This window comes from Triturus cristatus, chromosome 6, assembly GCF_964204655.1.
Source record: "Triturus cristatus chromosome 6, aTriCri1.1, whole genome shotgun sequence".
NCBI classification, from domain to species: Eukaryota; Metazoa; Chordata; class Amphibia; order Caudata; family Salamandridae; genus Triturus; species Triturus cristatus.
The window spans coordinates 982982203-983008041 of NC_140589.1; the positions used below are offsets into that span (position 1 = coordinate 982982203).

The window sequence follows — 25839 nt, forward strand, 5'->3', positions numbered from 1 at the left end:
TGTATTTGCTTCATTTTCAGATTTATGTTTAAATTTGGGTTTTTTGTTTTTAGCACCTAAAGTGTCTCTTTCCAAAGAGAGATACCTTTGAAAGATAATCTTTTGCAGCTCTTTCGTTCTACTCTTGCATAGTTGTAGTAGCCATGTACCTTTGGTAGATTGTCAAAAATACTACATCACTTTTTATACTGCTAAAAACAATCTTTGCTGCACTGTCTTTTTCTTATTAGTTTCATACCAAAGTCTGTAGCGGGTGAATCATTAGGCTCCACCTGTATTTGTTTGGGAAGCTTTGTCAATAAGACCATGATTGACGCTCTTGAAGATCACTATTTTAACTGTTAGTCATATATTCATTTTTCTGTGTTTATGCAGTACCATAGAATGAATATACACTACTTCAAGTTGATAAGTTTTTCTAGCTGTTCAAAAGAGAATTTTCATCCGCTTGGCTGAATAACACACCATTATTACCTTAACCGTCTGCAGATTAATAGGATTTTCTTGTGTTTGCATGTGCTTGCATATTGCCTGTAACACCAATCCTCAATGTTGCAGTATGTACTGTCTTAGCTGTTGGTAAATCCCTATTATCTATATCAGCATTTTTCTAGTATCATTTTAGTTTAAGCTACCCCTTTCTGGGAGTTGTGTGTAAGTGGCTAGTGCGGACTATGCCTGTTCGAACTAAAGGCGTTACATATGGTAATGTGACTTTGAATAAATTCATGTGTTCAGTATAGAGTAATGGTATTTCAGTAAACGTATATGGATCATAACACCTTGGAGAATCTGTTATTGCATATCTAGATAACAGTCCTGCTATACATGTGCAACTTCTATTTCCATCCATGAAGAACATTTTCATGGTATATCAAGGGTCAACTCCAACCACTAAAGTCATTTTGCCCCCTGCCTGATACTATTATATTTCGATAGCTGTCTACCTAGTCCTGTACATCCCCCCATATACTTTATGCCGTTAGGCCCGAAGTCACAGAATTATTTGGCAAAATCCCTCTAGTAACCGGCCCATCTTCCTTGCTCCACCCCATACACTGGTATCTATTATAACTTATTATATGGTGGTCTTTGGGGCAAGGAGAGAATGGTTCCTGTCTGGGAGACGCGGAGGACGCCCATGTGTTTTTGTTAGGGTGGTGCCTTCCCCTCGCCCAGGAAGTGACTCTGGGGTGGTCGGGGCTTGTGGCCAGGCGGCTCTATTCATTTAGCCCAGGATTTAACGGCAGCACCTGCTGTGAGCGTCTGTGAGGCCACGGAGCCTGTAGAGCCTGCACCTTGATGAGCTAGCATAGGTGGAAGTGAAATTACCATCTCTACATCAGCCCCTCCCACCTGAGCTAAGCCGCTACCTCTGCGTCTGCCCTCACCTCACCTAAGCCTCTGCCCTGGCTGTGCCGTGGTGCAACCGGCCCAGAAGAGTGGTGCTACATTGTAATGGACCTCGAAGCAGCACCTGGGAGACCGCCTGGACTTCGTGTAGTCTGCAACAGGGGGATACCTCATCGGGACTAGCATTGGTGCCCCCCCCCACCCTCCCTGGCAGTGGCTGGGGGAGCTGAGAGCCGACAGTCGCCTAGCTGTTGGAGAAGTCGTGATCTCTGTGACGGCGTGCACTGTATAGAGGATTTGCTAGCCACTGGTGAATTTGCAGTCAAGCAGGATGGTGCCTGTCTCATGCCACAAGAGTGCTGCCATAGTCGACAGTCTGCTGCGAGAACGTCTGTGAATCTTGGGCCTGTGGACTAGGGGAGACAGTCCTTAGTTGCCTCAGGGGACATACGCAGTGACTACCCTGGGCCTGATTTTCTGCAGACAAGATGGCCCACAGGTCCTGTAAAGACTCAAATATTAAAGACTTAACAAGGCCCCCGAGAAAAGCAGACTCCCAATGTGAACAGAGCTCCACAAAGAGGGAAAGTAGAGAATGCTCCCCTGGTGGCACCTCCCCGGTAAAGATGGAGCCCCCAGTGACAAGAGCCTTCATGGAGAAACTCTTCAACAAAATTCACCAAGACACCGCCCTTCTCAGTGCAGAAGGCTTCAATGGCATAAAGGAAATGCTGCACAAAATGGGAGACTTGGGACAAAGGATCTGCACTCTAGAGGTGACTAGTGACGCACGGAAGGAGTAACTAGAGGCCTATGGACAGGAACTGGTGGACTTATGAGACAAAAACCTTATGCTGAAGGCTCATTTATAGGTCTTGGAGAACAAGTCTAGAAGATCCAACATCCATGTTCATCAAGTTGTCCTGGGGGGCTGCGTAGGAAGATTCTGAGCTGTACGGGAAACGCCTGTTCCACCAGGTCCTCCCTTACTTCGCAATAACCGAGATGAAACTCGGCAGGCCACATAGGTTCAGTGGAAAATCCTAGCACAGACGGGACCCTTCTGAACATTCTGACATTAATGCACTACTATCAGCAAAAGGAAGCTATAGTAAAAGCCACACGCCAGATGACTGCCATCCAATTTGACAGCGCTACTGTACATCTCTACCAAGATCTAGCTCTGGGCACCCTACAATGTTGAAGGCAATTCAAACTACTCCCTACCTTCCTCCAGAGTAAATCAGTGAAGTAGCGCCAGGGCACACCCTTTCCATCTGCTGTTCACCTGGAACGGGGAGGTATATGCTGTCCGCACCCTCGCAGAAGTGACTGCAGTCATCAATCTTCCATAACTGAATGACTCTGTGGCACACTCTGACATATCGCCCAGGCAGGAGCGTTCCCATGGAGAGCCTGGAAGTGGACCAGAAAGCCAGCCATGGAAGACATTGTTTGCAAAACCCTCAAAGAACGAGATCCAGAGAGAACAACAAAAGCTCCTGAACAAGCCGCAGGGAGGTGACCATGAGGCCAAACTATGAGATTACAACCACTGGCTTCGTAACCCCTGGATTGGGGATGGGGGCCGGGGCACTGAACATAAATGTTACATTATAGCCTACCAGGGGCTGTGCCGGAGGGAGGCCGGGTGACACGCTGATGGCTGGTAAGATGGACCACGGACCATATGGGTATATTACTGATCCACAATCCGTATGGATTGCTCCATTTGGGGGGGTGTAAGTTTGTTACTGTTTGTTGTTATGTTACCAGGGGAATTTGGGAACCACACCACCATGACACGACTAACACAGGGCACTCACTTATAACCATGCGACCCTAGAGAAAAACAACACCGCCCCCATCCACAGAAACACAACACCGCCCCCACCTTGCCGCCAAGACATGGAACACCCTCCCCACCCACCTGCGACATACCCAGGACCTGCTGACCTTCAGGAAACCTCTCAAGACCTGGCTGTTTGATCAGTTGCTGCCCCCCCCTTAGCGGCTTGAGACCCTCACAGGTGAGTAGCGCGCTTTACAAATGTTTTGTTTGATTGATTGATTGAAAGATGGGGAGATTTGCCATTCCCACATATACCTAAAACTCCTGGTCCTTAAAGCGCAGCTCAGTGCTGCATATTCTTAAAGACTCAGGATGTGACTTATATCTTTTGAAATAAATCCACCTGCTTAAGAAGGACTGGACCAGGCAGCATTTGTGATGATTTGCTCGACAGATCCTGTCTTCTGGACGGATAATAAAGGGGGACTGGCCATACAGCTAGCCAACACATTCACAGGCAAAATACTCTCCACTGTGGCTGTGATCCCTGGCAGACTACTAGTGGTACGCATATTACACAATACCCGAACATTCACTTTGCAACATCTACGCCCCAAATGATAATCAAGAAGGCTTTATTCATGAAGCACTGTCACAAATTATGATAACCTTCTGGGAGAGATTTCAACATGGTAATGGACACAGTCCTTGACCACACTGCAAATAGAATAGGGTAAAATGTTACTCTTTCAGCAGCCACCTGTGAGTGGTGTGAAGATCTTAGATTGGTGGATATATGGCGAACACATCACCCCATAGCTAGGGACTAAATGTTTTTTTCAACATCACACCAGACGTACGCTAGACTGGATTATTATCTGGGCACAACACAACTCATGCTGAGGTACAGCAAGTTGAAATGGGGGTTATCTCCTTTCTGACAACGCTCCAGTATTGCTTACTCTTAGCGACCTGGATAGAACCCCCTAACCTCCCATGACCTACCCCACGCCGATAGAGACACTAAAGAGTGAATGATACCCTTATGAGGCAGGCAGAGGTTGTGGAGTCTATTAGCCCCCGTATTTGATCATACATGGCTGAAAATGAGGGGTCAGGCTCCCCACTAGCTAGCCTATAGGACGCCCTTAAGGCAGCCTTGAGGAGAGAATTTATAGCTATTGCGACCTTGCTCAATCTAGATAGGAGAGCAAAATACAAGGAGTAAGAGGGGGCAGTGAAGCATCTTGAGACACAACACAAAATATCATGCTCCCAAAGGATTTGGCACCAGCTCACTTAGTGATGCAGCAGCTAAAAGCCTTGGATTGGGATGCCACATTATTGCATCCGAAGCACAAATATCATGTCGGGGAAGGACCGGGTGGGCAAATCATTACCCTGTAAACTCAGGGCAAATATGTAGCATTGCTCACTGCTCACGTGACCCCTCAGACTGGTGACACCTCATACACCCTAGAGGAAATAGCAGAGGTGTTCCACATATGTTACTCTACACTTTGCTCTGCAGATCCCTCTCCCACTAAGGACATTCAGACATACCTAGATGCGATTTCACTGCCGTCCCTCACAACACCACAACCTGAAGCTCTGGAGGGGGATATAAAGGTGGAAGAAGTCATCATTAGCATTTCCAAACTTCACACTTGGAAAGCCCGGGGACAGGTCCTCTGCAGCCTTCCACAAGATGGTTAACGCACAAATAGCTCCCAAATTGACTAAATGATAGCATTCCTTTACTGATACGACAGGTCTTACCCAACTATTCATTGTCCTATTTCACTTCTAGGTGTAGTCGTGAAGATCTTCATAGGCATACTGGCCCGATGGATAGCCCATTATATGCAAGACCTTATAAGTCTGGATCAGATGGGATTCTTCTTTGAAAGGGGATGTTTCGATAACATGAAACGAGTCCTACACATTACGAACAAAACTTTTTGTGTCAAATTATCAGCCTTTCTTCTATCTATCGATGGCAAGAAGGCATTTGACAGAGTACAGTGGCCCTTCCTCAGAGAAGTCCTAACCAGAAGGTAAATGAGTCAGAAATTTCAGAAATGGGTGTTTATTTGCTATAAAAGGCCTAATGCTCAGGTCTGAGTCAATGGAACAACATCGGACCCCATTGTGATACAAAGAGGTACCCATCAGGGCTTTCCCCTGTGTCTGCTTCTCTTTGCTTTATTTATAGAACCCCTAGCAGAGGCAATCCGTGGAAACCCAGACATTACTTCGGGCAGATTTGGGAAAACGGAACAAAAATAGCACTTTATGTGGACAATGTCCTTAGGGCATTGATTAATCCGCTAATCACCTTCCCGGCCCTTATTCGAGAGTTGGCCTGTTTTGGAGGGATCTCTGGGTTCAAAGTAAACACACAAAAGTCACAGGTGCTGGCACTCAACACTTCTTGGGAGACACAGGCCACCATATTTGAACTGAGCCTACTCTCCTAGGTGCAACGTCACCTCACCGTCCTGGGTATTAAACCTTGTTCGACGGTTGAAAATTCACAGCAGACCAGAATTATGCCAGTCTTCTACAGCCTAATTGAAAAGACCTGAAAAGCTGTCAGATGGGGGCCTTTCATATTTAGGGCACATGGCAGCCATTAGGATGACCCTTCTGTCAAAAATGCTGTATGTAATGTAGGTGCTTCCCCTGTAACCACCTTGGGGCCTGTTGCTTGCTATACAATGCTTACTAGAGGGATTCATCTGGTAAGGAAAGAAACTCGGAATGCCGCTACCGCAACAATATGCCCCCTCATCAGATGGTGTACAGGGAGTCCCTACCCTCCTGTACTACTATATTGCCACTCAGATGCGCTATATTGTAGAATGGCACCCTAAGACGTCTGAGAAACACTGGTGCTTTATAGGCCAATCAGTTGACTACATCCACATGAGGAAGATCCCCTGGTTGCCCAAAAGTCATAGAACTATGGGTAGTGAGTAGCTCTCCTGTTATGCGACTCACCCTCTTAGCCTGGGATGGCACCGCACTCCAACTTAGATTGACATCTATGCCTACCTCGATGACCCCTATTCTAGGCCACCCCGAATTCCCACCAGCCTGAGCTGGTAGTGAGTTACTGGCTTGTCAATTTGCAAACTGTAAAGGCATTTGGGACTTCTATGGTCGATCTGGCCTGCAATCTTTTGAAAAACTACAGAGACACTATGGCATCCCGGTGGGGGAATACATGCACTACATGCAAATACGTCACTAGGTGACAAGACCCGACATAAGAGAGCCTGCAGCCCGCCTGCTGACCCACCTTTGAGAAATGGCTCCTCACCAAAACTGATGACAAGCACCAGATTACCTACAGCTATAAACTTCTCCTAGAAGTGATCCCACAGCTATGAACCGCTGTCCCGAAAAGACAGTAAAATGAGCTGGAACACACACTCGCAGACAAGAAGTGCAAGGATATATTCCACTGCTCCCAAACAGGTGACCTGTGCCGCTGAGCAGGAAGCCATGATTAAGGTCACACATTGCCTGTATTACACTCCCGACCGGATCCACTGATGGTATCCAGTTAAGCCTCAAGGGTGTAAGAGAGGATGCGATTCGCCTGGTACTCTTGCACACCTCTCATGGAACTGCCCAAAGCTAAGGACATATGGGACAGCAGTTCTTAACAGCATTAACACTTCCTTTCATACAGACATCCTCCCGTTCTCAGCCTATTCCTTGCTGGGACTGCCTCATGCGCTTACATTTTCACTACACTCACATCAGGGAAGAGCGATAGCTTTGACTTTCGCCACAGCTAGACAGACCATTGTGGCGCTTTGGGGCAAAGATGCAGTCCCGGATAATGTGGCATGGTTGTCCCGCCTCTTGAACTTGCTTGGAATGGAAAATATATCAGAGACTCTTGAGACAAAAGAGGCTGTCTTTGAGAATACTTGCGGATTCTGTTTAGCCTTCCTCCAACAGGACCATAGAGAACTCACATGCCCCAAATATCTAAAGGTGCTCCGACTCACGGCTGCAGGTACTACTGCAAAGCTAGACCTTCAGATCCCTCTGAGCTATATCAGATTTTTCGGGACCAATGATATTCACTAGTGGGCGTCGCTGTCGTGGACATACAGAATTATGGGAATCATGGGCGGGGGGTGCCATGGGTGGTGTGGTTTAAGGGGTGGGACAGGTCTTTGTTGGGAAAGGGGCCAATATTTTCATATAAGCTTTGTTTTTTGTGTTTTTTTTCTTTTTGTATATGTAATTTCTGTATACCAATAAACTGATTTAAACCTAAAATAAACATGGAGTGGCCTTTAGCTCCACCCACAGGTGGTACTTTCTTATATCATGTTATTGGCTATTTGCAGCCTCATTCCACTATCCAAGACAGAATGAGAAAGACCTCCACGATAATGATGGTTGTATTTCATCATTCCTAGATTTGAAAACAGCGTATTAATAGTCTGTGTAGTATCTGCTACTAGTGATTCATGGGATACCTTGAGGAGTATCTGGCCACAGTACGTTAAAATGCTGGGGAAATTCGCCAGAAAGGCCATTGCTACCTGGGGTTTTATATATGCTTTGGTTATCCAGTTGTCCTATAAAAGTCAGAAACCATAATGGACTCCGCCAACTCGCTGGTTGCTGTCTGATGCAGTTACTGTAGACCTATCTCATCTAGATAATTTTACCTGTTCAATATTCTCAGTCGCGTTCTTCCTATATAATTTCTCATACTAAGTTTGAGTATTCTTTATTAATTTGGAGGTGCTCATATGATTTTCTGTCATCTGTTTAATCAATCAGTCTGATGGTTTTCATTTTTTGTATCTCTTGGTAGCCATACCAGCGCTCTGACCTATTCTGTGTTTTAATGACTGATTAGTATTATAGTCATGTTTTTTGTGATCTTATTCTCCTTTTTAGCCACATTAGATAATTCCTTCTCAAACCCTCTGCATCGTCACCTTAAATTTGCCACTGATAAATACCTTAAATATCCTGAATCGTGATTATTCTTATTTCTTGCATGATTCAACACAGATAATTCCTTCATTGCTTCCCTCTGTATGCTTCAGAATAGATCATTCCACAATATTCCAATGTATAACCTGTTTTGAACTCATGGTTAGTTCAAATTTAATTTGCGTTTTCAGTTTATACTGATGCTGTCCACCAGTATAAGGTCCGTCCATGTAAGATACCCATGGATGGGTGATTAGAATGAGAATTCTTTACAAAAGTGACATATTTTCGCTATATTTCTGCCAAGCTATATCTCCAAATCGCATCTAACAGCATCATTCTAGTCCTGCTCAGAGCAGACAAGCTATAGGGGGGATCTGTCAGTAACATGATTACAGATCCTATTTAAATATTCACTCCATATCAATGTGCAATCTAGGAATTTCTGAAACATCATATTTGCAAGAAAAGGCAGATTTTTGAATTTTGGGTGTTAAAGAAGTACACCTCCTTTCTCTCAAATAATTTATGTGTGCACTGAGCATTTTAAGGGGTTCTTGTGGCTCTACTTTATATGCGCCATTTGCGTATAGACATCTAGATCTAACCTTTCATCTCCTCCTAAGTCTTCCATACTCCTCTAATCTTAAGTGTGTCTCTTGTAAAATTGCAATTTGAATTGTGTTTGGTTAGAAAAGATATTTTTAGTTTCCCTAAATATAACTTTAAACTCACACAAGTGGTAGTACATTTTAGTAATTCCACATTTTAGGCCTTCGAGGATCAGGGGAGCTGGGAAATGGAACTGGGTAATGGGGTGGGTCCCCAATCCTTTTAGATCAGCGGAGATGTTTCACTGATTCTTGAGAATGTACAATTCAACAATCAAATAGTTCTTAACCTTTTTAAACATTTGCCATAGGAGAGCTCAACAGCAAAGTAGCCCAGATAGTGGTATGTTGGCTTTCCTTTTTGGGAGACTGAAAGCGTTGTACATTGCAGCATTGGCTTCTGGACAGAATCAAAAGCATAGGGGAAGCCCACAGGAACATGCTCAGTAGACCAATGACGGACAGGAAGATGTCCACACTGAGGTCTCTAGATCATCCGTGTCCTGCCCCCGTCCTCGAGGCCCCGTAACATATGGGAACCTTTTTTGACCTGGGCTCAAGGTCAGCTTGGGTCTTCGTCGCTTGCACACACGGAGGTGGAAACAGTTGTGGTATGAGCCTTATGTTTCCTGTCTCTTTCTCTGCTATTTACTCTGTTGTACACCTTTATTGCCCATAGGTAGGGCCTGATTGTTCTTTTCTGAGTCATGCACCCTCCACAGAAGGTAAGATAACATCGTGCTCTATGCTGTAGGTTGATGCCTGAAGTTGTGGAAACTGTACCTGTTTTGCTGTGTGGTATAGGTGCTTCACTCACTGTAATTACCGAAATTGTGTCATATTTTGACCATGACTGTTGTATTATCTGAGTTGCTGTAACACCATGCTAGCTTTTTGTGTTTATTTTGATAACATTTCATAAATAACAAAAATGAAAGATCATCCGTGTCCATTGAGTGAAATTTCTTCACAGTCCATATGGATGAAAAAAAAGACGGTCATGCACATATGTTATGTGCACATTGTGCCAGAAAAAGCTGAGCTGGGGAAGCCTTGTCAAGTTACAGCTTTGGGACATCTTTCTGAGCTGGGGAAGCCTTGTCAAGTTACAGCTTTGGGACATCTTTCTGAGCTGGGGAAGCCTTGTCAAGTTACAGCTTTGGGACATCTTTCTGAGCTGGGGAAGCCTTGTCAAGTTACAGCTTTGGGACATCTTTCTGAGCTGGGGAAGCCTTGTCAAGTTACAGCTTTGGGACATCTTTCTGAGCTGGGGAAGCCTTGTCAAGTTACAGCTTTGGGACATCTTTCTGAGCTGGGGAAGCCTTGTCAAGTTACAGCTTTGGGACATCTTTCTGAGCTGGGGAAGCCTTGTCAAGTTACAGCTTTGGGACATCTTTCTGAGCTGGGGAAGCCTTGTCAAGTTACAGCTTTGGGACATCTTTCTGAGCTGGGGAAGCCTTGTCAAGTTACAGCTTTGGGACATCTTTCTGAGCTGGGGAAGCCTTGTCAAGTTACAGCTTTGGGACATCTTTCTGAGCTGGGGAAGCCTTGTCAAGTTACAGCTTTGGGACATCTTTCTGAGCTGGGGAAGCCTTGTCAAGTTACAGCTTTGGGACATCTTTCTGAGCTGGGGAAGCCTTGTCAAGTTACAGCTTTGGGACATCTTTCTGAGCTGGGGAAGCCTTGTCAAGTTACAGCTTTGGGACATCTTTCTGAGCTGGGGAAGCCTTGTCAAGTTACAGCTTTGGGACATCTTTCTGAGCTGGGGAAGCCTTGTCAAGTTACAGCTTTGGGACATCTTTCTGAGCTAGGGAAGCCTTGTCAAGTTACAGCTTTGGGACATCTTTCTGAGCTGGGGAAGCCTTGTCAAGTTACAGCTTTGGGACATCTTTCTGAGCTGGGGAAGCCTTGTCAAGTTACAGCTTTGGGACATCTTTCTGAGCTGGGGAAGCCTTGTCAAGTTACAGCTTTGGGACATCTTTCTGAGCTGGGGAAGCCTTGTCAAGTTACAGCTTTGGGACATCTTTCTGAGCTGGGGAAGCCTTGTCAAGTTACAGCTTTGGGACATCTTTCTGAGCTGGGGAAGCCTTGTCAAGTTACAGCTTTGGGACATCTTTCTGAGCTGGGGAAGTGTTATAAAATGAAGAAATAACTCAGGTGAGAACAAGGTTTATTACGCATCACCAACTGGTCCACTCTATTCTCTCACAGTAAGTGCCTCAGGGAGGCTGCAATAGAACGTTCATAACTAGCCAGGGGAAAGTACCAACTGGGCAGGAAGAGGAGGGGGGGGGCAGAGCATACCAAGATTACAACACATCTCCCTGGGCAACCATAAATGCAGCAACAGAAATTAAAGCTGAAATCTAAGGAATCACATAGTCTTTGTGCCACACAGGACTAGTAGTGTTCCTAGTAGAACTGCGAACCTGGTCGTGGTTCCTAGTCAACGGTGAATGAGTACCGCCTTCTATTGTTGGAGGGCCACATTTTACCACTTTGTCCATACCCCATGTTTGTCCATTATCCAAATGGACCACATTCCTTCCAACACTTGCTATTTTGATAGGCTCAGAGAACCTAGAAGCATTCCTCCTTCTGGCAGGTGGTAAGTCTATCCGAACCCAATCACCTGACACCATTGACGGTACTTTGACGCTTTGTTTCAAATCATATCTCAACTTGTACTTTTCCTGCTGTTTCTCAATTTGTCTCGCAATGTTCGACCTGTCTATGACGCAGTTGTAGGTCTTACACAACCATCCTGCTGTGAGAATGGTCTTAGGCTTCCTTCCTTTCAACGATACAAAAGGAGAAACATGAGTGATAGTGTTGGGTGCTGTGCGGTACGACCATATCATGTCTTGTAGAGCTTGTTTGGCTGGGCTGCCAGTGGCCTCTGCTCTTTGTATGCATTCTTTAATGACTCTGTTCATACGCTCCACAAGACCATTTGCTCTTGGACAATACAAAGCTGTTTTCAAATGGTTGATGCGTAGGCTAGCCAAAAATTCCTTCATCAACTCTGAGGTAAACTGGACTCCATTGTCCGTTACAATGGCATCCGGAATACCTTCTTCATAGAAAGTGTCTTTTAAGAACTGGATCAAAACTTTAGTATCAATCATATTCACCCATTTGGTTACCACCCATCTTGAGTGATAGTCTATGAGGACCAGTATAAAGCGGTCCGAGGTTTGTCTTAGGTTTAACGGTCCTATAATGTCTAATGCCAGTTTGGCCCAGGGACGATCAGGAACTTCCACGGGTGATAAAGGAGGTTTCCTAGCAGACAGAGTCTTGTCACTCCTAGCACAGTCTTCACAGTTTTTGACCATTTCCTCTACTTCCTTGTCCATGCTGGGCCACCAGTAGCCTTCTCTTACTCTGTTTTTAGTTAAACTCCTCCCTAGATGACCCACATGGGCTAGGGAAATGATTTTGCTTCTCATACCTTCAGGGGGTACAATTTTCTCCCCCCTATGTATAGTTCCATTGATTTCAACCATTTCATGTCTAACTTCCCAGAATCTCCCCACCATGTCAGACAACCTGCTCTTTTGCTCTGGCCAACCGTTGTGGATGCATTCTTTTACAGTTTTCAAAGTTTCGTCAAGATCATTTTGTTCTTCCCATTCTTCCTTAGTCAAACCTGTTACTTCTAATACAATCACATCACTTTCCTCCTCCTTACCATCATCGTTGACTTGTAAAGGGGAACGAGACAGGAAGTCAGCAATTACATTAGTTCTCCCAGGTACATACTCTACCCTGAAATTGAACCCTTCCAAACCTATCATCCACTTAGCTATCCTTGGGGTTAGCCTAGTAGACCCCTTGGTCGTGAATACATACATAAGTGGCTTGTGATCCGTTTTGATGGTAAACGGTATCCCCCACAGAAAAAACTTGAAATGGTTAGCAGCCCAATAACAAGCTAACGCTTCTTTCTCGATGACCGAGTAGTTTTGTTCCGCACCTTTTAGTGTTCTGGATGCAAATGCTATCACTTGTTCAGTATTTCCTGTTTTTTGAGTAAGGCTGGCTCCCAACCCTTTATTACTGGCATCAGTGGAAAGGTACGTAGTTTTAGTAGGATCAAATCTACCCAAGAAAGGAGCTCGGGTAATGCAATCTTTTATGTCAGCAAAAGCTTGCTTACAATTCTCATCCCATACAAACGTTACTTTACTTTTGAGAAGATTCCTTAACGGTTCTACCCTTCCTGCATAGTTTTGAATAAACTTAGAGTAGTACTCAGCTAAACCTAAAAAGGACTTTACTTCTTCAACGTTAGTGGGAGCCTTAGCTTCCTGTATTGCCTCCACTAAGTTCATTTTAGGTTTGATACCTTCATTGGAGATGGTGTGTCCTAAATACTCTACGGACTTTACCCCTATTTGGCATTTGTCTCTTTTTAATGTAAGACCTGCTTGGCTCAATTTAGTAAGGGTACTTCTCAACCTGTCATTGTGTTCAAGTTCATCCTTTCCAAATATCAAAATATCGTCCTGAAAGCACATCGTGCCAGGGGCCTCCTTAAGTACATGCTGCATGATTCTTTGAAATGCAGCTGCTGCCGAGGCCAGCCCAAACGGCATGCGGCGGTACTGAAATGCCCCTAACGGAGTTACAAACGAGGTCAGATGTCTGCATTCCGGGTGTAACTCGACCTGGTGGTATGCTGATGATAAGTCAAGGACACTAAAAAGACTGGCATCTTTGATTAAAGTAAGAATTTCATGTATTCTGGGTAGCGGATGCCTATCTACCCAAATTTCCTTGTTTAAGTCCCTAAGGTCAATGCAAAGCCTAATGTCCTTGCTGGCCGCCTTGGACGTGATAACAATTGGAGACAACCATTGGGAACATTCAATGGGTTCTATGACCCCTAACCCAAGCAGTCTGTCTAATTCTTTTTGTAAGGGTTCATGCATTAAATGAGCGATAGGCCTCACTTTATGTGCAATGGCTTTGGCCTTGTCTTTCAATTTTATGCAATGTTGGTAGTTCTTGAGTTGGCCCAATTTGTTAGTGAACACCTCTGGGAACTCTTCACAGATGGTTTGACCACACACCGATCTGTCCACTAAAAGAACTTGGTCAGTGCTGTTAGGATCTAGCTTCATACCTAGATCTTTTTGATGTCTCCAACCAATTAAGTTAGATCCTTTCTCTGACACATAGATTTTCCCAACAGTGCTTCTGCCTTTATACTCAATCCTCATGGTGGTCATACCTAACAATGAGATAGGGTCTCCCCCATACCCTCTGAGTTTTATGTCAGCTTTTTCCAGAGTTCCTACTTTGTTGGGAAATAACCCCTCGAACACTTTACCATCTAACAACGTATATGGGGAGCATGAATCAGCAAGGACATTTATCAACTTATTGTCAACTGTGATGGTGCATTCCGGAAAGTTAACTGTACTGTCCTTGTCTACTACCTGAAAAGTAAACTTAACATCCTCTGGTACATTTTCTGAATCCACTAAGGAAACTGTCATAGAATTATTATTACACACTCTGGCTATGTGTCCTTTCTTGCCACAGTTATGACATGTAGCACCCCTCGCCGGGCAAGCGGGACTATTAGCCAAATGTGCAGGATTACCACACCTGTAACACTTAAATTTGACACTTGAGGTGCTCATATTTTTAAGTTTAACCTCCTTTTCTTTAGACCTCTCTTGCTTGACAATAGCATTAACTTCATGACATTTAGTTTTAGTATCATCCCCCACATTAATCTCTTTTATGCACTCCGCTGTGTGCTCAATACTTAATGCTATGTCCACTGCTTGTTTCAAATCCGGATTACCTGTTAACAATTTCTCCTGAATTTTATGGTTATTAGTACACCTGACCAACTGGTCTCTGATAAGGGAATCAGTTAACCCTTCGAACTCACACGTATTGGATAACCCCTTAAGAGCAGCAATGTATGATTTTACCTTTTCACTCTTGCCTTGAACCCTTGAGAAAAATTTATGTCTTTCCAATACCACATTTATTGCTTTCCCAAATTGTTTCTCCAACTTATTCATGGTAGCCAAATACACATTGAAATCTCCTTCACTACCTCCTTCATCCTCTGTATCAGGTCCTTCCAAATTATTATAAATCTTCCTCCCCTCTATACCTAGATTATGTAGCAAAATATGTTGTTTTCTGAAGTTAGAAAATTTTTCTCCTCCTATCGCAACTAGATATGACTCAAAAATGACCCTCCAATCTCTCCAACATATGGCAGGATCCCCTTCTTCATTGAGGAAAGAGGGAGGTAACGCCATGTTTAATGCCGCCATACCTGACTGGACAACACCCCCCCACAAAGAGGATTACAAAAAAACTAGTAGAAAATTACACACTAAATAAGCAGGAATAACACAAAGAGAATAAACAATATACAATGGGATAATACAGCGATACAATGCAATATAAGGACAATGTGCAATGCAAACAGAATATAATAGAATGCCAGAGAAGGAAAGTCCGTTGACAGGCTAATAAGCTGTACCCATCAGCGTTGACGAAGAAAACAAACTGTGCCTGTCAGTGCACAGTGTAACCACACAGAACACGTAGAATGCACTTTGATAAAAGACAGGCGAAAGGCTGTGCCCATCAGCGTTGAGGAAATGTAGGTGCTGAATCACAGATATATTTTTTGAAAAAGATTCTGACTGGAATCCGCTGAAAAGACCAGCACACTCTGATGCAAGACAGGCTAACAGCTGTGCCCATCAGCGTTGAAAACAATTATGTGGAAACTGAAAAACCGAAAATGAAGTATTTTCCTCAAATTAAATTCTGACTGGAATCCGCTGAAACCAACAGCAAAACCACCGGGGGCGCTCACGTGACGAAATCTCCCCAGGACCACAAGGATGAGGAAAATCGCGGAAAGCAGACCCTTCGATATCCTCTATTTACCCAGCGTGAGACCCAGGAAATCCCTCGCTGAGGAGAACCAGAGCGCTAGTAATCAGCTGTGGAAAGATGCAGGAAGCGTAACGGCGTAAGGCGCCAGCCGCGATAGCCCCCTGATGGAACCTCGGTGAGGTGCAACAACAACAGCGATCAGCCATGCACCACCCAGCAGCGTGAAGGAGCGACAGCAGCGGCAGCGCCGGAATGAAAGGCTGTGAACAGTTTGGAGGGAACTAGCAGTCAGCCGCGATAGCCACCCTGATAGACACGGTGAAGCGAAATTACACAAGCGATCACCCATGCACCACCCCGCAGCGTGAAGGAACGACAGCAACGGCAGCGCCAGAATGAAAAGCTGTGAGTGGCACAGTTTGAAGGGACAACCAGCAGTACAGGCAGGCTAAAAATTCAAGAAGACCCACTCCTGCTACTTGACATCAGGCGAGGCAAGAAGTTTCTGGAAGTTGTACGCTGCCACACAGCCTCCAAAACCAACACTCACTTGAATAGAACAGGACTGAACGGAGTCCTGATCGTTGGTGAGAAGAATCCTTAAGGCAGAAGGCAAAGAGCGGATGGACGAAGAATTGCTTCAAGCTGGGGATGGTGATGCACTGCCCCCACGCAGTGTTCGTCGCCAGTGTTATAAAATGAAGAAATAACTCAGGTGAGAACAAGGTTTATTACGCATCACCAACTGGTCCACTCTATTCTCTCACAGTAAGTGCCTCAGGGAGGCTGCAATAGAACGTTCATAACTAGCCAGGGGAAAGTACCAACTGGGCAGGAAGAGGAGGGGGGGGCAGAGCATACCAAGATTACAACAGGAAGCCTTGTCAAGTTACAGCTTTGGGACATCTTTCTGAGCTGGGGAAGCCTTGTCAAGTTACAGCTTTGGGACATCTTTCTGAGCTGGGGAAGCCTTGTCAAGTTACAGCTTTGGGACATCTTTCTGAGCTGGGGAAGCCTTGTCAAGTTACAGCTTTGGGACATCTTTCTGAGCTGGGGAAGCCTTGTCAAGTTACAGCTTTGGGACATCTTTCTGAGCTGGGGAAGCCTTGTCAAGTTACAGCTTTGGGACATCTTTCTGAGCTGGGGAAGCCTTGTCAAGTTACAGCTTTGGGACATCTTTCTGAGCTGGGGAAGCCTTGTCAAGTTACAGCTTTGGGACATCTTTCTGAGCTGGGGAAGCCTTGTCAAGTTACAGCTTTGGGACATCTTTCTGAGCTGGGGAAGCCTTGTCAAGTTACAGCTTTGGGACATCTTTCATGCACAATCATCCTAATAATTGACAAGGATGGAAGTTTAATGTGGGAAAGGGTGAGACAGAAGAGGAATCTACATCTGCTTCCACATTACTGAACACCGTCCGTCCTGGTGAGAGATTGCAGGAAGCTGTCCTTCAGCCAAAGCAAGAAGAGTAGTCTGTTCCTTTACATTGTTGGATTGCACTGCCTAGTGTGCAGACCGGTCATCTCTTTGAAACAGCCGAGACGCGAGCATGACAAAATCAAGTACTTCTCCACCAGCAGACCTCCAAGAAATACAACAAAACAAAACAATTGTTCTTTTTAGAACAAACTTTTTTGGTTTGAAAAAAGATTTTTAAAAGTTTGGTTTGTGAGTGTGTCCGAATGAGAGTCAGTGTAGGTGACATACAAGAAAGATGGGTGAATGAAACTTTGCAAGGGAGTCATTGACAGGCTGGGTGAAAGTAAGAAAGGGAGTGAGAGGGATTTACAGTGGGAGCTACCCCATGAGTCCAGGCCCTGCAATACCAACCCACTGCTGGCTGACAACACCATTGCGCGCAGCCTTTGGCTAAGCCCTCACCAAATAAGCTTGATACACAACTATCAACAATGCAACATCTGTTTTTGTTTTCAAAATATAATGTTTTGCTGCTTATTCACTTTTTATTTTCTTCTCTCTAGGTTCCTTGTGGACTAATTGTAGTGGCCTACAAAGATGGTTCCCCCGCCCACCCGCATTTTATGGACTCTGAGCTGTGTTCACAATATTGGAACAAGTGGTTACTGCGCCTGGAGGAATTCCTGGAGAAGAAAGATAACATCTAACTTCAGGCTAAAGGGTTTTAGTGTTCTAATGCTCCCTACTATTTTTTTTTTTGCAGAGCAACAATTATGATGTCTCAGGTTGGAATGTTGTGTGAACAACTGCCAGCATAATGTTATTACTGTTTAATTGAAAGACACACTCATGTTGCAGGTCAAAAGGGAGGCTCTTAAAATCTAGAAACTACCCAAAAGTGGGACTTTGTATTTTTGAACCTTTGTACATTTGAAGTGTACATCTGTAATCGGATGTCATTAAAACACACCTATGGAATAGCAACAAATCACGACATATTTACACCACTAAGACTCGAGCAGTCATGGGCCCTATTCAACAAAATGTTTAGGAAGTCCATGGTTAAAACTCAAACGTTTTTCTGACAATTTCATCTGTTAAAACTTCGAGGATTACATACAAAAGCCCTCCGAAAGTGAAACATGTTGGCTAAACAAACAATATTATCTTTTCATTATTTTAATTTTTGGAAAGTATTTGAATTGGAAACAAAAGTAAGAATATATTTTTTTTTAATCCAAAAAGAAACATGGTATCTGAAATGGTGAATCGCTGTATCTTTTGTATTGTGCCTCCATTAAAATAAACATGATTTGTGCAACAACAGCGTCCCATCGGGAAAGGAAGTTATGTTTTCAGAGCCCCTTCAGTGCTGGGCCTACATTTTCAGTTTTTTTCCCACACCCTGCTTAAACGAACTCCAAGTCTCATAAGTGTTTAAAAATGCACTTATGTTGGAATTTCTTCAAAGCTGGGAGCTTCCCAATAGTCTGGATTTATATTTTTAAACCCACACAAGTTTGAAGTGTGACAAATTCATGCAAATCTCAAATTGGACATATTTGTGCGAAAACCTTTTGTCAAATGCTAATAAATTGCCCGTTTTACTTGTGTATATATCATATTGTTGCAGCCTATCCTTCACCATTTGATCAGTTTATATCTCCGTAGGTTGGTCTGTTTACCAGGGCAGTCCACGTCACACTTCCACCTACAGCTTTGCCATTTATTCGTCTTGGCGCTGTAGGTTTGAATTACCAAGATCAGGAGTCATACTATGTCTGCTAGTCAGAGGCCAAGTCCCCATGTGCCCTTTCCTCCTATGGAGAATTATGATGAGGGATAACTACTACACAAAGCAAATACATTGTGTGTGTGTGTGTATATATATATATATATATATATATATATATATATATATATATATTACCTACTGGCGGTCACCAGTAGGTAGTTATAGTTAGGACCACGTTTCCATAGGAAATCCGCAACATTCTATTTTGAATAACTTTGGCGCCGGTCGACCAATCCTCGCGAATTTTTCAAAATAGGTGGGGCGCTACGCTCCGCTCCTACCCTGAAAGTCTCGGGGGGATTCGTCAAGCGGGGGCTGAGATAAAAGGGGGGTCCCAAAACGCGTTTTTCCCATGCATTTTTCCATAGGACCTTTAGACAGGGCTACAGCCCGAACGGCTGAACAGAATTACTAGAAATTTGGCAGAGAGGTAGTCCTCAGGTCAAGGAAGTGCCTTTTGTAGGTTTGGTGTAAATCTGTTCAGTAGATTCTGAGAAAATAGCCTTTAAATCAATATATATATCTGAGCCAGCTTACGGTGCGCTTACGGTACGCTTACCGTACGCGTACGGTGGCGTGCGCGAGCGCGATTCTGATTGGCTCTTAGATCTTAGTAAACATTCGAATCGGCCGAAACCAGGAAGCGGCGGCCGCCATTTTCTCTCTCGCACTGAGAGTGATGTTGAAAATACAAAGCACAAAAACATGTGAAGGGGCTGTTTAGACAGCGCCCACACACATAGCAATGTTGAGGGAGTCCCCAAAGATCCCCCAAGGTCAAAAACTGAATTTTTATTTTTTCGCCAATTTCGCCGATTACGCTTACCGTACGCGTACGGTAAAAAAATATAAATAAAAAAAAATTATCCACACTCTCCCCACCCCGTGTGCAAATGGAGCCCAAACGGCACCATCTGTGCATGGCTTATAAGACATGAAAAAAACTAAAATATTAAATAAAAAAATATTAAAATAAAAAATTATCCACACTCTCCCCACCCTGTGTGCAAATGGTGCCCAAAGGGCACCATTTATGCATGGCTTATAACATATGCGAAAAAGTAAAATATTACCTTTCAAAACGAAGTGCATCATATGTCCTCCATGTGCGCACGGTGCGCGAAGCGCATCGTGCGTACATGGCCCATCTAGCGTAACGTGGGCACGCGGTGCGCGTAGCCACGTTACGCGGAACGAACTGCGTTAAGTGGGCGCGCACGCCACGAATGGCGTAAAGTAACTTAGCATTTAAAAAACCGTACAAATTCACTGAAAAAACCATAGGTTTCACACACGTTATAGTTAGGAATTAGCATTTAAAAAACCTTGCAAATTCACTGAAAAAACCATAGGTTTCACACATGTTATAGTTAGCGGAAATTTTACTGATAAAAAACCAATGAAATTCCCCCGTTATAGTTAGTGCAGGCAACTATAACTCACGCGACCGCAATCTTCTGCTGATGACATATGTGTCTTTATGAAAAAAAAATATTTGTAATATATGTATAGCTAAAAATGTATGGAAGAAGACATGGGCAAATAAGTGTCTAAATACAGTATTAGCATCAGCAGAGGATTGAGGTCGCGTGAGTTATAGTTGCCTGCACTAACTATAACGGGGGAATTTCATTGGTTTTTTATCAGTAAAATTTCCGCTAACTATAACATGTGTGAAACCTATGGTTTTTTCAGTGAATTTGCAAGGTTTTTTAAATGCTAATTCCTAACTATAACGTGTGTGAAACCTATGGTTTTTTCAGTGAATATATATATATATACATATACACACACACACGTGAACACATGTATATGTACACGTGTGTGTGTATATATATATATATGTATATATATAGTACATATATATTGTATTCACATATACACATATAATACAGGACTCTAAATACTACAATCTAATGGTGTAAAGCAGTGTTGTCTTTCTTTCAGTTAAATGACAATTTTAAGTTCCTCTTATGCGAATTTCTTTAACATTAAGCATAAGTTTGCCGCTGTGTCCAAGCTAATAAATATTCACTTTCAAGAAAAACAGCTGTAGTTGTAAATATTGACAGTCAAAACCCTCTTTTGTATAAATGTGCAGCCATGTCGAAGCTTTGTTTTGATTTTCTGTTCTTAAAATTATTCAAGTTGTAGTTTGCCATCAATAAATAATTTTACCCAAATCTGTGCACCGGTACATCAATATCCTGTTTGGCTTTTGTTTAAATAGTTTCACTAGTTTTCCTCCAAATTAGTGATCACATGGTAACAAATATCCAACCATTCCTTATTTGACTTGTGCAAAAACTGCTGTGCACGATGACTGAAAATGCAGCCAAAACATGTACACTGTCTAAGATAAAAGTAGACCTGTTTTCTAAATGTTTAGATATAGTTGGATTTGTTCAGTTCTTTACTTTTTGAAAATGTCTCCCTGCTGATAAATCTTTGCCTGTCATGTGTACAAACGGTGGCTGAACGTGCGGCCTCTTGCTGAGACACTGCCAGAAGGTAGAAAAGTGTATCTCACCATCCTTTTGAAAGACATCACTTCTGTGACCAAGAGGTACACTCCGCACTCCATTTGGCCCTCTTTGATTTTCACAACTCCAAATGCAACTCCTAAATCTGGGATAATGAGCTCAATTTGTGTCAATTGGAACCTTTTTCCTCTGGTGGCCGGAGGCTGCCTTACTGTTGACCCAAAATTGAGCACCAAGTAGCACCCCTTTTAGGTCTCGCCTGACCCAGCGCATGCGCTGGTCTGGCGAGACTTATTGAGAGGGCTCCAAAAAGTGCTACCAGGCCAGCCTAGAGGTACAGTGCATGTGCGCGGGCGCCACGCTTTACCGTGATTACTTTCACTTTCATGCTTTTATTTAGTTTAACTATCAGTCATAAAGCAGCTTTTAAATGCATTTTTAAGTGCTTTTTTTTTATGTCTCCTGTTTAAAGTATACAGTGATAAAAGGAAAAAATGCGCACTTTTGGTGATTTTCTTTATTTTCGTACCAGCCTGGATATTAAGATACTGGTCATGATGCAAGGTGGCAACCCTAGCCTCATCATGTGTTGTGGCTCTTCAGTCTGTTTTTTTCACCTCGCCCACCTGGCCAAAATATAATGGCCCTGGTTTTTGTCAATGTTACTGGCTCTGTAAGTTTAAAAATGATTAATTTACCAAACATTTCTCTAAAATATAGTCCAATGAGACTAACTAAATCTGTTTCATGAAAAGGCGCGGTCCGGGAAAGTGGGACACTTTTTTGGGACTGACCAGGCCTAATAGTGATCCCAACCAGACCCTGTCTATGGCCCTTTTCTCAGTCTGTTACTCTTGCATGCCCTATAAATAATTAACTTAAAAACATTCCAGCCCTGTCAGGAGTAGACCGCTAGAGGAGTAGTACGGGTACAAACCCTAATAGTTTGCCGTACTGGACGTCTTCCTACACGGTGCTCGTATGTCCTACGTCTTCTGCGTCACTGTGTGTTAACTCTTAATGAACTTTCTTTATTTTTTATTAACATTTCCAGATAGTACAAATATATTAAACTTCAGTTATTATCATTTAAATATCTATTAATGAGTACAGTACGGTAGTATGATTGTAAAAAAGGTAAAGGCAGTTAATACATACTAAATAGAGCGAAATAAAAAACCAGTACAATTCATTAGACAATGTATAAAAGAAGTCAAACTATTAATTACATCCTACCCTTGTTGTCACTATATACCGTCATGATCAACTTGATTCTAGACCATCCTTGCGTCTCTACTCCAGTCAGCCACGTATGCCCAGACTTTCCTCCCCCGGATTCTAGCCTGTCTACCCCTACAGGCGTAGATAGCCCTCTCTTGATTATAGATTCCCAGGAGCCTGGCTGACCACATATGAAACGTTGGGTGGTTCAGTATCTTTCCATCTTGCTGCCAGTAAGATGCTGTATACTGCTGACCCCAGGAACAGACTATATTCCTGTTCAGTGCTGAGACCTAGGGTGCTATCGTATCCAAGGATCAGCAGAGTTGGGGACAGATCTAATCTTTGGCCAAATACTTCCTCCCAGTATCTTTGCAACCCTGTTTTTAACAGATCTAGTTTATCACAATCATGCAACATATGGATCAGAGTGGCAGGGCCGAGCTCACATATGGGACACTTATCATCTATTCTCTTACCCCATAGATGTAATTTTGCTGGTGTAAAATAAAGATTAAAAATAGTTTTATAAAATTGGGCTTTAAGATTCGAAGACAGAACTATTTTGGCCGTTAGAGATAGGCTCATATAGATATCCACATCGGCATTCCCCAGGTTTCTTGTCCAGTATGTCTCAGTTTTTTCCAGCTCGTCTGGGATCCTATCAAGAAGTAGGGTATAAATATTCCTGATTCTGCTAGACCTAGAGGATATAGTATCCACAATAGGTATTTTTTCAAGCTTAATCTTAGGCTTAAAAACGGAGAGGATGCTCCTAATCTGTACAAATTTAAAATATTGATTATCCGGTATACTAAAAACCCGCTGCAGCCTGGAAAATTGAAAATCTTGCTCTCCCCCACAGAAATCTGCTATTGTTCCCACCCTGTACCTATCCCATTTCTCCCCTATGACATCATTGATCTGGGGTGGAAACAGTGATGAACGCCAAAGGGGAGTATATCTAGTCACTTTTGGGACAGCCATAAATTTGGAGACCTGTTACCAGACCTTCCATGCGCTATATATCACTTTGAACCGCACCTTTTTATAATAGCTTGGTTCTAACTGTCTAAGTAGCAACCCAGGAGTTTCCTTCCCTAAGGACAGTTCATAAATAGTGGGTATTCTTTGGCCTTGGACTATGCCCATATCATTATCCAAGACAAACAGGGAGGCCATTTGTTGGAGAAGGGCCGCCCAGTAGTAGAGGGTGATATTAGGGATTGCTAGGCCACCCCTATCTTGTGGTAAAGCAAGGAATTTAATCGCTCTTCTTACCTTCCCATATTGCCACATAAAGCTGGAAAAAATTGACTCCGACGCCCTCAGTGTCTTATCTTCTATGGCCAACGGTATTGCACGGAACAAGTAAAGTATTTTTGGTAGCATGGTCATTTAGAAAAAAAAAAATCCTCTCCCTATGATAGATAGATGCAGCCTGTTAAGCCTTCTTAGATCGTTCCCTATAGTTTTAATCATAGGCTCAAAGTTATATTTAACAATGTCATCAACCTTAGCACTTATACAAATTCCAAGATAGACCGCTGTATCTGCTTTCCTTGGATCAGTAAAATCTATATTATCCGTGCACAATATAATAGTTTTCCCTTTATTCAGCGCATATCCAGAAAGAAGCCCATAGCTCTCAGCAATTTTATTTATTTCAATAATTGCCTCAGCTGGGTACGGAGTTAAAACTGCAACATCATCGGCATAAGCCAGGACTTTAGTCTCATAGTCGCCCGGGGTAATTGGCTTAATATTCTGATTCAAGAGCAGTTTGACCACTAACGGATTAATATAGAGAGCAAATAAAATCGGGGAGCAGGGGCATCCTTGCCTGGTCCCTCTTGATATATTAATATTGTTGGATTCCTTCCCCATGAGTTGCAATCTTGCCCTTGGCTGAGAATACATTGCCTTAATAGCTTTGATGAATTGCGGCCCAAAGCCATTATACTCTAATATACCCCATAAAAATTCCCGAGACACTCTATCAAAAGCCTTCTCGGCAAGGATCATAGGCATCCGGCCGCCTGTCTCGTTTATAGTGTCAAATAGAGAGATAACCCTATGGGTATGATCAGCTGTTCCTTTACCCGGAATGAAACCATGCTGACCAGACGTTCTATTACCCTTCCCAGCCGAGTAGCTAGTATTTTAGAATATAGTTTACTATCTGAATTGATCAGTGAGATCGGCTGATATGAAGATGGATTCTCTACCGGCTTGCCTTTTTTGGGGAATATTACAATATCAGTCTCCTTTCAGGACTCAGGGGGGGTTCCATTATACTGCACTCCCTTAAATAGGTCCAGAAGAAAGGGTGTTATAACAAAGCCTAAAATCTTGTAAACTTCAAGCGGTATTTTATCAGGGCCTGCGGCCTTCCCAGGTGCAATTTCTGACAGTGCTAAATGAACTTCCTCTAGAGTAATTTCTTCTTCTAACTCGTCACTTGTAGCCCTATCCAGGCCCCCTTCGAATTCGATATCATCGAATAAGCCCACTAGGCCCTGGGCAACTTCTAATCGATCTTTATTAATGTCATCCTGATCTAAGTTTTGATTATAATGTTGAAACCCTTTGACTATCTCTTCAGGATCAGTATGCGCTTGTCCATTTATTTGTAGAGAAGTTATTATGTTACGGGATATCTTTTGTCTAGTATAAAGAGCCAGCCTCTTGCCTACTTGCTCCCCATTTTCATAGATACTATTCCTATGGGATTGATATTCCTCTGCTGATCTCTGCGTCAGCCAACTGTTTAATTCTGTTTTTAGGGCAATTATCCGTTGTTGAATTTGGCTTCCCACCTGTCCCTGTGTTATAGTTGTGACATACTCCTCTTCAGCCAAAGCTAACTCCTGCAATAGTTGTTGATTCTTGAAATCCCGTTGCTTCTTAGTCCTGGCAACAAAGCTTATAGTTTCCCCTCTGAGACTAGCCTTAAAAGAATCCCAGACCACCCCCCTGCTGGCACTGTAACGCTTAATATCAAAATATTCCTGTGCTCAATCTTTAATAAATTCGATATATTCATTGTTAACTACTAGTTTCCTGTCGAACGTCCACTTACTTCGTAGTCTCCTAAAGCTGGGTATATCTATTTCCAGGATCAGAGAGTTATGATCCGAGATTATTTTGGGTAGTTTCCTAATTCCAGCTCGTTCTAATAGATCTTTTGTGCCGTAGAAGTAGTCTATCCTAACAAACTTTTGATGAGGACAGGAGAAATATGTATACCCTGGGTTAGTCGAGTTTTTAAGGTTCCAAATATCAACCAGACCGTGAATATTCTTG

The 25839-nt window shown here is 43.3% G+C and overlaps 1 protein-coding gene across 1 annotated transcript in view; it reads left to right on the plus strand.

Moving 5' to 3' along the window:
- MGME1 (mitochondrial genome maintenance exonuclease 1) overlaps positions 1-18358 on the plus strand; it is a 142456-nt gene extending 124098 nt beyond the window's left edge. The window contains exon 5 of the mRNA XM_085611759.1: positions 17598-18358. Within this exon, the coding sequence (XP_085467885.1) occupies positions 17598-17741 (144 nt within the window). The 3' untranslated portion in view covers positions 17742-18358. The remainder of the gene's footprint in view (positions 1-17597) is intronic.
- The last annotated feature ends 7481 nt before the right edge of the window (positions 18359-25839 follow it).